The 14,915-nt window shown below is 33.9% G+C and overlaps 4 protein-coding genes across 8 annotated transcripts; 2 read left to right on the forward strand and 2 right to left on the reverse strand.

Moving 5' to 3' along the window:
- Nucleotides 1–21: 21 nt before the first annotated feature.
- Nucleotides 22–3,285, forward strand: LOC134830030 (transferrin 2). Its single transcript, XM_063843379.1, has 5 exons — nt 22–151; nt 463–1,027; nt 1,085–1,787; nt 1,848–2,776; nt 2,855–3,285. Exons 1-5 carry the CDS (start codon nt 76–78, stop codon nt 3,099–3,101), a joined length of 2,520 nt encoding a protein of 839 aa, XP_063699449.1. The 5' UTR covers nt 22–75; the 3' UTR covers nt 3,102–3,285.
- A 907-nt stretch (nt 3,286–4,192) lies between these two features.
- Nucleotides 4,193–5,888, forward strand: LOC134830341 (uncharacterized). The gene is made up of 2 exons (XM_063843791.1): nt 4,193–4,531; nt 4,608–5,888. The coding sequence occupies exons 1-2, from the start codon at nt 4,319–4,321 to the stop codon at nt 5,550–5,552; spliced, it is 1,158 nt and encodes a 385-aa protein (XP_063699861.1). The 5' UTR covers nt 4,193–4,318; the 3' UTR covers nt 5,553–5,888.
- Nucleotides 5,889–6,129: 241 nt separating this feature from the next.
- On the reverse strand, nt 6,130–11,034 carry LOC134829561 (protein melted). Of its 3 annotated transcripts, none has more exons than XM_063842663.1 (5): nt 10,807–11,034; nt 8,928–9,562; nt 6,567–8,864; nt 6,325–6,507; nt 6,130–6,266 (listed from the first exon to the last, which is right to left on the reverse strand). In XM_063842663.1, the coding sequence occupies exons 2-5, from the start codon at nt 9,282–9,284 to the stop codon at nt 6,192–6,194; spliced, it is 2,913 nt and encodes a 970-aa protein (XP_063698733.1). In that variant the 5' UTR covers nt 9,285–9,562; nt 10,807–11,034; the 3' UTR covers nt 6,130–6,191. The 3 variants fall into 3 exon arrangements, with proteins under 3 accessions (XP_063698733.1, XP_063698736.1, XP_063698734.1); XM_063842666.1 differs by lacking the exon at nt 10,807–11,034 and adding an exon at nt 10,373–10,493; XM_063842664.1 differs by lacking the exon at nt 10,807–11,034 and adding an exon at nt 9,936–10,001.
- Nucleotides 11,035–11,689: 655 nt separating this feature from the next.
- Nucleotides 11,690–13,625, reverse strand: LOC134829562 (acyl-CoA-binding protein homolog). Of its 3 annotated transcripts, none has more exons than XM_063842667.1 (3): nt 13,568–13,625; nt 12,310–12,396; nt 11,690–12,252 (listed from the first exon to the last, which is right to left on the reverse strand). In XM_063842667.1, exons 2-3 carry the CDS (start codon nt 12,325–12,327, stop codon nt 12,004–12,006), a joined length of 267 nt encoding a protein of 88 aa, XP_063698737.1. In that variant the 5' UTR covers nt 12,328–12,396; nt 13,568–13,625; the 3' UTR covers nt 11,690–12,003. The 3 variants fall into 3 exon arrangements, with proteins under 3 accessions (XP_063698737.1, XP_063698738.1, XP_063698739.1); XM_063842668.1 differs by having other exon boundaries at nt 13,564–13,582; XM_063842669.1 differs by lacking the exon at nt 13,568–13,625 and adding an exon at nt 13,407–13,427.
- Nucleotides 13,626–14,915: the final 1,290 nt, after the last annotated feature.

Here is a 14,915-nt window from a genome sequence, read left to right on the forward strand (position 1 = left end):
AAAAAAATCATATTGTTTTGATTTTAAGGGCGTTGTTCGAATCTCCGAATTTTTATCATTTTTATGTAGTTTAAGATGGATTTTAGTGTAAAAAATAGTTTTATGTTGTACATAAGTGCCTTTTTTATACTCTTCGTATCGGGGATTCAAGGTAAATATGAAGATTCGCGTGAAAATTGACAAAAACTTAATGGGTTGGAAAATTTTATGTTTTTGATGAATTTTCAACTATTTTCACGTTCATTTGGATTGTTTCACGTATTAAAAGTATCTTTGAAAGACAAATTTTCAAAAAAATCTTATAAGAAATTGATTTAAAAGCTAATTAAAAAGAAAAAAAGCAATTTATTTTTCTGTCCCAACCCATTAATGACTTTGCTTTTGTGTTGGTAGTTGATAAAATATGACTAACCAATACATTTTCACGAAACAACATTAACCGGCAAATTTTTATGATTTCAGCTCAGTCACACAACTTCGAGGATCATCGAATAGAAAAAGCTATTTGGTGCACAACGAGTCAAGAAGAATTTTGGAAATGTGGCAATTTGACGAAACAACTTGAACGTGATCGACAATTGTTCGATGATGACTTTTTGATGTTTAATTGTACGCAAACTTTCGATACGGATGAATGTATTACAGCAATTGATCAAGAACGAGCCCATCTCATGACTTTAGATGGAGGACAAGTATTTGCCGCAGGTCGTTACAACTCGTTAGTTCCCATTATGCAAGAAACGCACGAAGGAAATGTGAAAGCATATCACGCAGTAGCTGTTGTGAAAAAGGATACATTACAAGAAGTTCGAAGTTTGCGTGATTTGAGAGGCAAAAAAGCATGTTTTCCATATGTTGGCTCGTTAGCAGGATGGACAATCCCAATTCATGAGTTACAAAAGCACGGAGGAATGCAAATTGTCGATTGTAACAATCAAGTTAAGAATACAATTGAATTCTTTGGACCGTCGTGTGCTGTAAACTCATTAGAGAACAAGAACAATCCAATTGGAGACAATTCTGATAAGTAAGTTGAAACATGTCATTATCACAAAAAATTGTTTTTAATGAAATTTCTTTTCAGATTATGTCAATTGTGTATCGGAAAAGTTCCTGGCGAACGTTGTACAGGCGCAGATCCTTATATGGGCTTCGATGGTGCTTTTCGTTGTTTAGTTGAAGCAGGCGATATTGCCTTTTTGAGACATTCTACCGTCGATGAGATGCTTGAAAGTAAATCTTTTAGTTCATTGTCTGCTGATACTTTTGAATTGCTTTGTACGGATGGTACAAGAGCTCCATTATCTGAATATCGAAGATGTAGTTGGGGAAAAGTTACGTCGCATGCTGTTGTTACTTCATCTGCTCGAACATCTGATGAGCGACGTCAATATCAACGATTCTTGACAAAATTAGTCGATTTCTATGGAAAGAAACGATCTTCAGGAAATAATTCAAGAACTGATGAGGAATATCGCGCATACGATAGAAATAGCGTAAATCGATATGATGTTCAAAACAGAGATCGTTTCGGAAATAATCAAAATCAAAACCAAGATCAAAGATATCTCACAGGCAGAAATTGGGAAGATCGTACAAGATATGAATTCGATCAAAACAACGATAATCTCCCTCAAAATGGTACTCGTTTCGAACATTTTGACCTTTTCGATTCAAGTCGTTATGGCAAAAAGGTTGATTTGATGTTTTCTGACGCCACACAATCTCTTACTGTCATCAAGGAAAACGATCAATCGCATACAACATATCTCGGAGATTCCATACATGTAAGTTTTTTGAAAAAAATTTCAAATTTAACATCATTTTACGAAATTTTCCCGTTTTAGATCATTACTGAAAATCGCCAATGCCCTGTTGGTAGAATGACACTTTGTGTAACATCCGACGCCGAATACGAAAAATGTATCAAAATGAAAACTGCGTTAAAAGCACAACTCGTAATGCCTGAAATGATTTGTTACAAAGGACATTCGCATATAAATTGCATGCAAGCAATTCAATCGGGAACAGCAGATGTTACAGTTTTAGATGCTTCCGATGTTTATACTGCTGGACTTCGTTTCAATTTGATTCCTTTCATCTCGGAAATTTACAACTTGTTGAAACCCGAATATTATGTCGTTGCTGTGGCAAAAGAAGAAGATCCCGATACTGAATTGACGTATCTCAAAGGAAAATATACATGTCATTCGGGCGTTAATACAGCAGCGGGATGGGTTTATCCAATGGCTTATTTAGTCTCGAATGGATGGGTTAGACCATATGGATGCGATTCGTTACGAGCTGCTGCTGAATATTTCACAAAATCTTGTTTGCCGGGTGCTTTGAGCAATGAATACAATACGGGGGTTCCGTATGATAATTTGTGTGATTTGTGTCATGGAGTTAGTTTCCGTTATTGTCGTCGTGATGCTTCGGAAGACTATTATGGGCATTCAGGAGCTTTCAGATGTCTTGTTGAAGGCGGAGGACATGTTGCTTTTGTGAAACATACAACCGTAAGCGAAAATACAGGCGGAAAACGCAAAGAATGGTGGGCTCGTGATGCATTGCCTGACGATTATGAGTTGCTTTGTCCTGATGGAACACGTGCTGAAGTCAATGAATACGAAAGATGTAATTTGGGAAAAGTAAAATCTAATGCAATTGTCACACGAGGCGGAGAATATTACAACGAAACACAAATCAATGCATATATTAATTTGTTTGTTTATGCACAACAATATTACGGAAGAAAAGAACATGATGATTTTGGGTAAGAATATTTTTTGATTTTTCAAAAAAAAAAAAAAAAATTTTTAATTTTTTTTTTTTATTTTTTTTTAATTTACAGTTTTAGCATGTTCTACTCTCCCGATCCATATCACGATCTGATTTTCCAAGATGCGACACGTAAATTGCATGTCATCGAGAAGAAAGATCGTTACTTTAGCGATTATCTTGGGCAAGATTTCATGCGAGCAAAACGTATCACAGATTGTCACGCAGGTGCTTACAGCATTTCCAGTTTTAGTTCAAGCACAATTCTACTAACAGCGATTACCGTATTGACTTCGTACTTGATACAAAGAATGATTTAAAAAAAAGTGCCTCTAATATTAGTTTTTTTATATGACTTTCATACCGTCCTGAAGAGAACAATTCCGAAAATTTTTTAACGTAGTTTTTAAGACAATCTTAACTTTTACATTCCGTCCAGAATAGAATCTCAAATTTAGAAACAAAGAGAAAATTTATATTAGCATAAGTATGAAAAAAAATTTGAGCAATAAAGTTTAAAAATAATTTTTTCATTTTTTATTTCTACGTTTTCGAAAATTCTTCACTTCTCTGCACAAATAGGAACAAGTCAAAGCTAAATTTTTCAAGTCATTTAATCGCAAGTATTGAAAAATTTGATCTAAATGACTTTCGGGCAATCCCAAAAGCCCCGGAAAGACTTGATCATGTTCTGCCAATACACAATTCCTTATTGGACCGCATAATTTATTTTTTACATCGAGTGCGAAATCGTTCAAGCCTCGAAAAGACGACGACAACTTTTGCTTGTTGACAAAAGGAACATATCTTGCTGCTGACAAATACAAACTTTGTCCTTTGAACTTTTTGGAAGTAATTGTTGTGAACAACGAATCGCCGCTTCGCATCATCAACAAAATGCACTGAGTGTCATCGTTCAGGAATTTCATATTCAGTCGGAAATGTGTTTGAGATTTGAACGATTCGGGCAATGGATCTTGAAGACATTGAGTAATTCGGATTTTGTCATATCCCCATGGAACGAGTGTTGATTTCTTTATTGCATTTTCGGAGAAAGATTCAGGCACAAAACCAACTTCCAAAGCGACGTGATATGTGAGAAGAGCAAGAATCAATAATCTTAATTCTTGTGAACTGTTGGAATCGTTTTTTGTGTTCTCAAGAATTAGTTTTTCGAGTGTTTCGGGTATTTGGTTCAGCGTACTTTCTTCTAATAGTAATATTTTGTCCATTATGCTTTGTGTGAGTACTTAAAATTTGATTTTTTCAAGTCGAATGTTTTTGAAAATCATTTTGTTTATTTATCAATTTCATTCGTCTCATCAACGGGGTTTGTTTTTGTGTGGTTACAGCATTCTTTTTTAAGGAGAGTCACGAGATTTGGAAACGTGTGGTTAGCTTATCGAAAAAACCAAGCCATTTTAACGCTTTCGTGCATTATCTGAGGAAAATTGTCAATTTTTCGCTAATTTTGTGGATTGGAATGCGATTTATCGCCTAAAACAAGTAAAAAGAGTAAAGAGACGCATCTACAACGATGGTAGAACATCAAGAAACGACAAAAGAGATGGAAAATCTAAATATAATCATCGAGCTAAATGAGGATGGCAAAATGGAAAACTTTGATATCGCCTTGCGGGGTTGCGATTTGCCGTACGAAAACACGGATGAATATGAATACGAAGTCGAGGAGTTTGAGAAGACGAAGGAATTGCAACACAAGGAGTTCAATTGTTTGCTGGCTCGTGAGGTAAACACATTTTTTTCGCTATTTACGAGGGCGTTGTTTATTTACCCGCTTTTTTTCATTCTCTCTTCCCATATAGCTGAATTGTTTTGCATGTGCAGCAATCTATCGCTTTCAGTTGATTTTCGTGAAGCGTAAGCGAAAGGTGCCTATTATCGAATATGCGCCAACAGTTCGTAACACGATTGTGACTTCGAATCCTGTGCCGATTGTGCGACAACAATATCATCAGTCGCCGCAAACGCAACATTTGGTTAAAGTTGTGTCGTCACCAAAAGTTGTGAGTGTGCCAGTTGTGAGAAACAACGTAAAGACAGTTCCCATGCGAAATACTGTAACGTATCAACAGCCCGTGGTTCAACAGGCAACTCGTCGAGTAGTTATTGCACAACAACAGCCCGTGAAGAGAGACGATGACGGACAACGCATTCGTCAAATGATCGATCAGCGACGTCAGCAACAGCAAACACAACAACAAAACACACGTTCGCAGCAAAATATCGTCAAAAAAGTCGTAACAACACACCAAAAGCCCCAAAATCTCGCTCAACGAATCGTTTATTCGCATGCGACAAAAACTGTGCCCGATATTGGATCAAGCGAGGAAGACATTGAAACGGAAGTAATTGACTCGAGTATGGTAGAATGTGAAATGACGTCAAATTCAAATTCGCCTTTGCCGAAGACGAAGAGTAAAGTTGTTGTTCAACGCGAGCCCACAGTTTCCGTAATGGAAGAAGAAGTTGCGGCGGCGGCGGAAGAACCGAATCCCCTGAAATGCGATATGTGTCATAAGGAATTCCATAGTTTACGACAACGTGAACGCCATCGAGGAATGTGCCCTGCAGCAACTGCAGGTCGTCAAAAATCCGTTTCGGTATCAGATGAAGGAGCAATGAGTCCCATAAAGCAATCGCCCAAAACACTCGTGAAACGCACGACAGGCAGCGTTGCTCAATCTGCGAAACGAGCAAAGCTGGTTGATCCGCTCGAAGAGGAAATAGGCGACGATTCGGAAAATTGATGACTTGATAACGCATGGAGGTAAATATAGAATCGTAACTGGACTGCAAGAAATTTGAATATTGATTAGACAAACACACGTGTATAGAAAAAAATGATAGATTTAATTTAATTTCACTTTGATTTAAATAATTTTCTTTAATATTATACTATATTATATTTCTAATAAACAAAATTTAATAATTACAACCTCATTCGAGGTTATATTTGAGTTAGATGGAAAAATTTATTAATTTTTAATGATATTTTATATGTATAATTTTGTGTCAAAAATGAAAATAGAAGAAATATTATATATTTGAAGGACACTCTTCAAAAACAAACTTGAGTTAAATAAAAATAGGATTTATTGAAATCAGGTTGAAATTTAATTCACTTGACTTTAATATTAAATTTTAAATAAAATATTTGACTAAAAAAAAAAATAGGAAAAACCATAAGAAATGCACATAAAATTTAAGAATTTTTTTCTTAAATAAAAAATTTCAGATCAAAAATTACCTTTTTTGCACGTGTTTTGATATAAAAGAAAAACATTCAGAATTCAATTTTTTAAAATTTATCTTTAATCATAAAAACAACCTTCTTGAAAAAACTTCAATTTAAGGATTAAAATCAAATCAGTACGTTTAAGATTCATTTAGTCAGATATGAAACGACTTCCGAAACTTCTTGCTGGCAAACTGTTTGTCTTTGCAGGAGGAACATCTCGTGCCTAAAAAATGATTTTTTTTTTATAAATATGAAATTGTTAAAATTTTTTTAAATCTTACTTGTGAATGAGCAACAACGATACTCAAACATTGAACCCATTCTTCAGCATTTTTGCCATCTTTTGGTTTGAGAATCAGTGTTTGATCGCCTGTAAAGATCTCAAATGCTTTTGGGATATTTCTCGCGCCTCTTGAAACTTTTACAGAACGAATTTGATTTACATCAATACTTTCACCGCCGCTCTATTGAATGAAAATTTTTTATATGAAATTGATAAAAAATTAAATAAAAATAAACTTACAGATCCTTTACACGACAAATGCGCTCCTGACAAGGTAAAGTAACGTGTTCGCCATCGTCGAAATAATCTCCATTTGCCTTTTTTCTCCTTCAGTTGTCCTTCGATCACGTTATTGCCATCGAGAAATCCCATCGCTTTCTCCGGATGATTGCACAGAAAACAGCCCCATTTGTACTGAAAATCATCAACTGAACTGTCTTCGGGAACAGTTTGATTCGGACCTAATTCAAACACGTCGAAAAATCCGCATTGTTGAAGTTCGTTGACGAGAGCGTCAGTGTCTTTGCTACTTGGAAAGGCACTCGTTACGAGAGTAATGAAAGTTTTGTTTTCACACTTGAGCGTATCCCAACAATGACGTAACGCAGAAACGGAAGAATCGTGCGAAACGAGAGCATGCGGAGCTCTTGCTTGTAAATCCAAAAACATCAAATGTATCCAAGTTTTTGGATTTTTTGTCTTCATTGCGAAAAATGTCTTTGAATACAAACAATGAGGTCCTCTTATTTGACACACAAATTGCAAACGAGCCGTTTTCTTACTTCGTTTCTCTTCGATAGTGCATTTAGCGGGAGGCGGCAAAGATTTCGAAACGGATTTCGTGTAAGCTCGTATCTTGTCTAGATGCTTTTCGCAAAAATGTTGAATGACATCTCGCATGGGCCATGGATCAAAAACGGAGCCTCGTTGTGCAGCATTCAGCAAAGTCACACTTTTATTCTCGTATCGTCTCGTAACTTCTGTCGAAGGACCCGAAACACTAACTTCGTTGTTGTTTGTTACCGTAATCGGTAAATTTTGAGTATTTATTGCATACGGTGATGCTTCTTGCATTGCGTGATGTACGGAAATCGAATTAGATGGCAATCCTCCAATAGATCCCGAAGATTGATTTAGAGCTGTTGATGAGTCAACGTCGTCTTTCAAACGAATAAATCCTTTTCCAATGAATCCGTGACTTGATCCCATTGGGCCTTGCGAATATGGGCGTGTTGTTGTTGTAACTGTTACACATCCAGATTTGAGAATTGGGATTCCGTATTTGTTTTCTCCCGTAATTACGACTTGCTGCGATAACGGAGGCACGCCAGATGTGATAAAACTTTGACTATTACCGTTCGTTTGACCTCCCGTATTCGTTGTTGATCCATTTTGGTTGAGTTGCGACGAACTGAGACGCGTCATACTTTTGTGTAAGCCGCCAACAGATCCGATATTTAATCTTGTCATGCTTCGTGTTCCTCCCGAATGTAATCTTCCTGTGCTTCGACTATCGCCTAATTTCGCTCGTCTCGTATATCCTCCCGTATGAGGCGTTGGCGATGTAACAGCATAACTATTAACTCCATTTCCAACGTGATTTACAGCATAAATTTGACTATTTGTATTGTGATTATTTGTAGAAGTCGATGTTGTCGGCACATAATTGTTATTGTTAATATTGTTATTATTATTTTGCACTATTGATGTTTGCGATTTGTTTAATTGTTGTTGCGGTGACATTGGAGAATTCAATTTTACAATCGTTATGCCGCCTGAAGTTTTATTCACGTGATCTGCATTTGTTTCGCCATTTTGTTGTTGAATCAAAATATTTCGTTGTCTCACGACAGCAGTCAATTTTTCATTAAACAAAACGGGATATTGTGTACAAAGTTTCCTCGCTTCTTGTATAAGAATTGCATGCGATGAACGATCAGCATTTGGCAAATGTTCCAACACAAAGTCCAATGCTACTTGTGCATGTTCTTTCCCTAATTTTCCAATTGCCGACAATATTTGCGCAACTAAATTTATATTTTGAGGATTCACAGCAGTAGATTTTATCAATGGAGTGTATTCCAAAATCAGTAAGGGACGTTGCTCCGAAAGTCTTAAAAGCACAATTAACGTTGGTTGCACAGTCGAAGAATTTCCCAAAAGATCACAAAGTTGAGGCAAACTTCCATGCAGAGCAGATGGTTTTGATTTTGCAATATTCGCTAAAAGTTGTAACAATGCGAGTTTTTCTTGCACTTCACATTTTGGGATGATATCTACGAGATCTGAGCATTTCCGTGTAATTGGTTCAGGATTTGTCTCATACAACGACAACAAAATACGACTCATGCCATAATTATCGGTAAGTATCGAATCCAAAATCTGATTGACATACGGACTCAAAAGCGACGAATGCTCAATAACAGCTAACGACAAGTAACTCGCCAAATTTCTCGATAACTCTCGATTTCCTTTGCTGAGAAACTTAACGGCTACGGGAATTGATACTTCCATCACTTGTTTCTTCGAATTGTAGTTCTATTCGAAATAGTTTGAATTAAAATCTGTTTTGAAAAAAAATATGTAAATAAAGTGACTCACCAAAAAAATACTCGAGATGATGTCAGAAGCGATTTTTGCATGCGGCGGATCAACATTTTTCTTCGACGGTTGCAAATTGTCAACAGCTAAACATGTTTCCAGAAGTTCAACGAGTTCCTTCGCATGGCTCTCCGCTTTATGCGCATCTCGGATGCAAGCTAACGTGCGAGCGATGCAAATTTCGATAACCGATTGTTCATTCGTGTTTTGGAGATATGATGGTTGCGAAATAATTTTGTTGATTTCCTTAAGTACTTCATGCAGGTCAGTTACAATTTCTGCATCCGCAACGGTAAACAGATCGCCGGCGCGAGAAAGGTCACGATGTGAAAGGACTTTTGTGAATAAATCATGCATTTTTTTGGCACACTTTTCTATCAGAGAGTTTTCGTAAGTACACTTTTTCCTATTTTTTTTTTATTTAAGGCACTGAGAAGCACTTTTATATTTAATTAAACTATCTACTTAGATTTTAGTTTTGCGAATGTGTAGTATGTGAGTAATATAATTATAATCTTATCATTTTATATTCTTTTTTTATGAGTTATTTACTACACAGTCTTTTTATCTTCTTTCTAACATAATTTGTTTTGTAATAATGACGATGCATGACGAATCCAGTTGCTTTAGAGAATCTGCAAAAAAAAAGAAAAAATTTTTATAAGTTCACAGTTCGCAATTTTAGCTTAGAAGAAAGTCCAAAACACACACGCGATCAACAACATTAAAAGCAAATAAAAAAATGCTAAACCAGTTCTTTTCTGTGTGTGCTTTTTTTTCCTTCATCTCAATTCAATTATTATTATGTGCACAGCAACTATTTTTTTTTTCATTTTATTAAAAAAAAAGTCAACACAAAACTTGTATTTTCTGTTATTTTAGTTTTCTCTCGTCTAATAGTTAGCTTGTTGTCTCGCAGCAAACAATCGAATATGACAAGAACACCTACTCAAGTCACTTAATAACATTTTCATGCTTTATGATTTTACTTCTCAGTTTCTTTCTTACCATTCTATTTGATTTTTTTTATTATTTAATGTTTAACGACAACTGTTTGTCTTATTATTACAGAACTAATCCCCGATTTCCGCAAATATTTTGACTGTTCATCGACGCATTCCAATCGTCTGTCGTGTAGCGTAAATTCTATAGTAATAACGGGATTTTGCTTTGCTACAAAAATGCTGACCACATTTTTTAATGATATGTTCAGTTTAAGTTTTTTTTATTAACTCTTTAATGTCCCGTAATTTCTTTTTGGTTCAATTAACTTTAGAAATTTAATTTAATTTTTTTTTGATAATTTTTTTATCAAGGCAGAATAAGAAGAAATTGAACTGTTTGCCACGGCGATCGACTAAAGACTGGTTTCTTGCTTGTTTGTTTTTCATTTAATGCACATTCTCTCTCTTTCGTATGCACAAACTGCTAAAGCATCGTCTTACATAATATTATGAAGTAGTTGTTAGATGCACATTAGTGTTGTTAGAGAGAAAAGTGATAGTTGCAAATATTGTCATAAACTTGTAATATGAGATATTTCTCCGGAAACTTTTTTTTCGTTTTTATGTCTGTTGTCTCTTCATAGAACGAGTTACAGGTGAATAAATGCTTTTTTTAGTTTTTAAGGATACTTTATTTGATATTTTATTAAAAATTTCTCATTATTTATTCAACTCATGTTGATTTCTTCAGAACTTCTTATTGTCTCTATTCACTTTTTGAATGCATCACAGATCCAATATATCACACAAATCAGTAGAAATTGAAAGAGAATGAAAAAAAATCCACACACACTTGATTCCTAATACTTTTTATAGACACGAGAAATGACACTTTATTTATATTCCAGTTCGATGTACACAAAAAGTCAACTTACTTCTTCTTCTTCGTCTTCATGAATCTTCGCTACTTCTGTCATTTTGTGCCACACCAAAATTTGAATGCATTTCTCGCGATAACTAACACGTTCCCCGCACTTTTTCGACTCGTATCGGATTGCCTGCACTTTTATCTGATTTTTAGCATATTTTTGCGGAATTTTTTGATGAAATTTACCGTCAAATTTCACTTAAATTCGGCGCAGAGAACTCACGACAAAACTTAATGCCACATATAAATAAATCGAAACTATTCTTCTCTCGCTCTTTCGTGTTTTGTGTGATGGTCTTCTGTGTAAATTTACCTTCGTATTTGTTGTCTGTAGAGTTTATTTTATTATTTTTGTTGGTTGATCGATGTGTGTGAACGTGTGATTCATAATATTCGATTGTAGTTGTGTGAAGATATGTTTCAACAGGTGTGTGATTACCTGAGTTTAAAATGAACGTTGAGTTTTCATTTTGAGAATTATCGTTTTCAAGCTTTCTTTAAGAATTTTCAATTTTTTTTAATCAAATGTGAATTCAAAAGTTTTAAAATTAACTTAAACGAACCATTTTCACTTGAATTTGATAAAAATGACAAAAATTTACGTTTGCATGATTTTTATATAGAATATATGTTAACAAAAATATAACTTTCAAAATATTTTTTTTTAATTTTTGATAAATCAGTTCAGAATTCGAATTTCATAACTATGTAAACCCTCAGCAATAATAATAAGCCTTCATTTGCTTAATTTTGACAAATTTTCAAAAGTTGAGCGAAATTTTCAATTTTCCATGAGTTTAATAAAACATGAATATGAAGCAATGTTGTTGCAAAATCATCCAACTCTAAAGTAATTTTTAAAAATTAACTCGAAACAACACCATTTTTTATCAATAATTATTTACGTCTTTATTTCATTTTATATTTAGTATAAAAATCCAAAATCTCCAGATTTGCAAAAAAAAAGTTCGTTATAAATATTTATAAATACAACAAGAAAAGCAAAAATTTTAAACAAGCAATAATAAATGTTATTATATTAAATTTTTTATGAATCTTATCTAATCACTGTAGATAATTATAGAAAAAGCTCTGTGTCAGAGATGTGTCGAGTACGGCATCGAAACTAAATTAAACTAAAGTTAATATAATTTACGTCAATATTTGCAACTTTTTTGTTTTGTTTGTTTTTCCATATTGATATTTAGGCATATTTAGCTGTAAGTTCGTCAGCTAATTTAACATAAGCTTCTTTGGCAGCATCTTTTCCTGTTCCCTTTTTCTTGTTCCATGCCTCCCATTTGGCTTTTCCCTTGAAATCCAAGAGCCCCGGTTTCTCTGTTTCGTTGTCTCCAACAGTGCCTTGCTTGAAGAGAGCATACAACTCGAGAAGTTCGTCGTCACTTGGGCGTTTCGAGAAGTTTTTCACCTTTTCAGCGGCGTCATTGAATTTCTGCACGAAAAAAATGTTAAATTTTCGAAAATAATATTTGAAGGAAATTAAACTTACTTGTTCTAAATCTGCCATTTTTTGATAAATGCGAAGTTATAAATCTCCTGAGACTTTGATCTAACTAACGACCTTTGACTACGAAAGCTAAAAGAAAAAATAAAAAAAAATCAATTAATTAAGAATGCAAAAAAAAAAAACGATCGGTTGTTAAGTAATATAATTCAAGTCATCATTTAAAAAAAAATTATTACAAAAAACCGCAAAGCTCTGATTAATATTTGTTTCAAGTGCAATTTCGAATTAAATACCGTTCGTTCGTTGCACTTTTATGAGTCAAATTTTACCATTAAAAGTTGTGTTAAGTTTCATGAGAAGTGTTTCGCGTTAATTACATCATTCAAAAAATAATCCACGTAATATTTTTTTATGTAGGTATGTCGAAACTTGTTTATTTTTAAGAGACAATGTCAAAGAACTTTTTTTAAAATAAAACTGCAATGCAAAAAAATGCACGGAAAAAATCAATGAGGTCAGTAATATCAAAATACCGGAGAAAGTGCCGTTATTGAAGAATTTATGGAGAAAAGGTAAACATTTTTAGGGTGCTCAATATGTAATTTCATGGACAATTGCTTGTTGTTAGTTCAATGATTGGAAAAAAAACTTATCTTATCATCAAAAATAAAAAATATGATAGATATCGAAAGCAACAAAAAAAATATTCAACATCCGAAAATTATACTGTAATAATATACAAGTAAACACAAAGATGACCTCGAAAAGTCACCTAGCTAACAATACAAACGCAAATAATAATCATCATCATTGTCCGCAAATGATTTCTTTGTACACGTTCTACTTGAGGCGTGATTAACTTTATTAGATAGGAATTATTAATTAAATCTACTGTTTTTAAACGTTTCAAATCAAAAAGCAAATTTTTTTAAAGTTCAAACTTCATAAATTATTTAAACTATGAATACGACATAATTAAATAATATGCCGGTTGTTCATTGTGCACGCATGTTGAGTCACTTTCCCACACGTATCAAAAAGTATTACTTATTTAAAATAAAACACACACCCGAAAAATGTATTAAAATCGATTTTTTGACATGAACTTTTCTTTGAACGACCGAAAATTGAGATATTACTTGCTTGAAGGGCTTGGGAGAACTTTCTCTTATGTTACAGATTGATTTTTATGTATTTATTATTGTTCGTAACCACGTTTTTCTTCTTTCTTTACAGGCGAATTTGTGCAGTTACAAATTAAAAAGCGAAAAACGACAAGAATAATTGTTGACTTACATACCTCTTGATAGTGCCGGCTTCAAAATTGTACTAAATATCGACAAAGACGAGCAATAAAATATATCGTATGATCACGCAAATGACGTGAATGTGTGAGTTGTTGATATTTTTATGGAGATTAGGGTGACACAGAAGTGTTTGACATATCAAATGAGATGAATTTGAAATTTCATTTATAACTCAAATTGAACCAAATTATGAATCTTTTTAGTTTATACCGAAAATTTGTTAAGGTTGCTAAACACCCTATAAAAACTAATACAAACATGTTTTGTTGTATTTGTAATAACTAAACGAAGCACTGACATTAGATTTACGAACTAAAAAGATGAAAAGTCTTGTTCAAGATATTGCTTATCGATTACCTAATTCGACACTTATCAGGTTAATTTGATATAAAAAGGTAAATCTTAATTGATAAAACACACTTCTTATCATTTCTACTTGAAAAATCTTCGAAAAATGACCTTTTTAAGAGTTTTTACGATAATTTGTGCTATTTTTGCCTTTTCAGAAGCATTTCCGGGAGGAACAATTGTTGAAGACGGCGAAATTCCGTATCAAGCTTTCATCAAAATTCAATACGATGATGAGGGTTCTGTGAGAATTTGCACAGGAAGTCTTATAAAACCAAATGTTATCTTAACTTCAGCAACGTGTGTTCAGAAGCAAGTATTTCAAGCGTAAATCGTATAAAAAATCATTGAATGAAATTGTCTTTTAGCTTCCATTTGGGGTATGTAATTGTTGGAACATCAAACATTCAAGATGTCTCTTCGAGTCAAACTGCTGACGTCGTAGTAATTGAAAGAGTTGTCCCTCATGAAGCTTTTCTTCCGAATACGTTGACGAATAACGTTGCTCTTGTCTTTTTGATTCGAAATGCAAGATTGAAAAGTGAGTTTCTTATGTTGCAATTAACCTTTAATTGATTTTTTATCGCATTTCGGAGAAAAAAACTTTTTCTACTTTTTTATTTTTTCAATTTAGAGGGATTTATTGAGACAATCAATTACTCAACCTTCAACGAAGATATCTTTGTTGGAACAAATGTTGATGTAAGCGCATGGGGACCTCGTCAAAATTTCTTAAATCGTGCTTCTATTCCCGTTATTTCACAAACTTCATGTTACATCCGTTATGAGAATATCTTACCATCAAATATTTGCGCTGGAAAACTCGATGTTGCAGGCCCTTGTTTGTTTGATGAAGGAGCTCCGATGGTTGGAGTGATAAATAACGATGAAAAAGTTTTGCTTGGTGTCTTTTCACATAAAAAGTTAGAATGCACAAGCGGAATGCCAGGTGTTTATTCAAGACTCTCATCATATGCCAAATGGATTGAACGC

The sequence above is a fragment of the Culicoides brevitarsis genome, chromosome 2 (genome assembly GCF_036172545.1).
Source record: "Culicoides brevitarsis isolate CSIRO-B50_1 chromosome 2, AGI_CSIRO_Cbre_v1, whole genome shotgun sequence".
In the NCBI taxonomy this organism is placed as follows: Eukaryota; Metazoa; Arthropoda; class Insecta; order Diptera; family Ceratopogonidae; genus Culicoides; species Culicoides brevitarsis.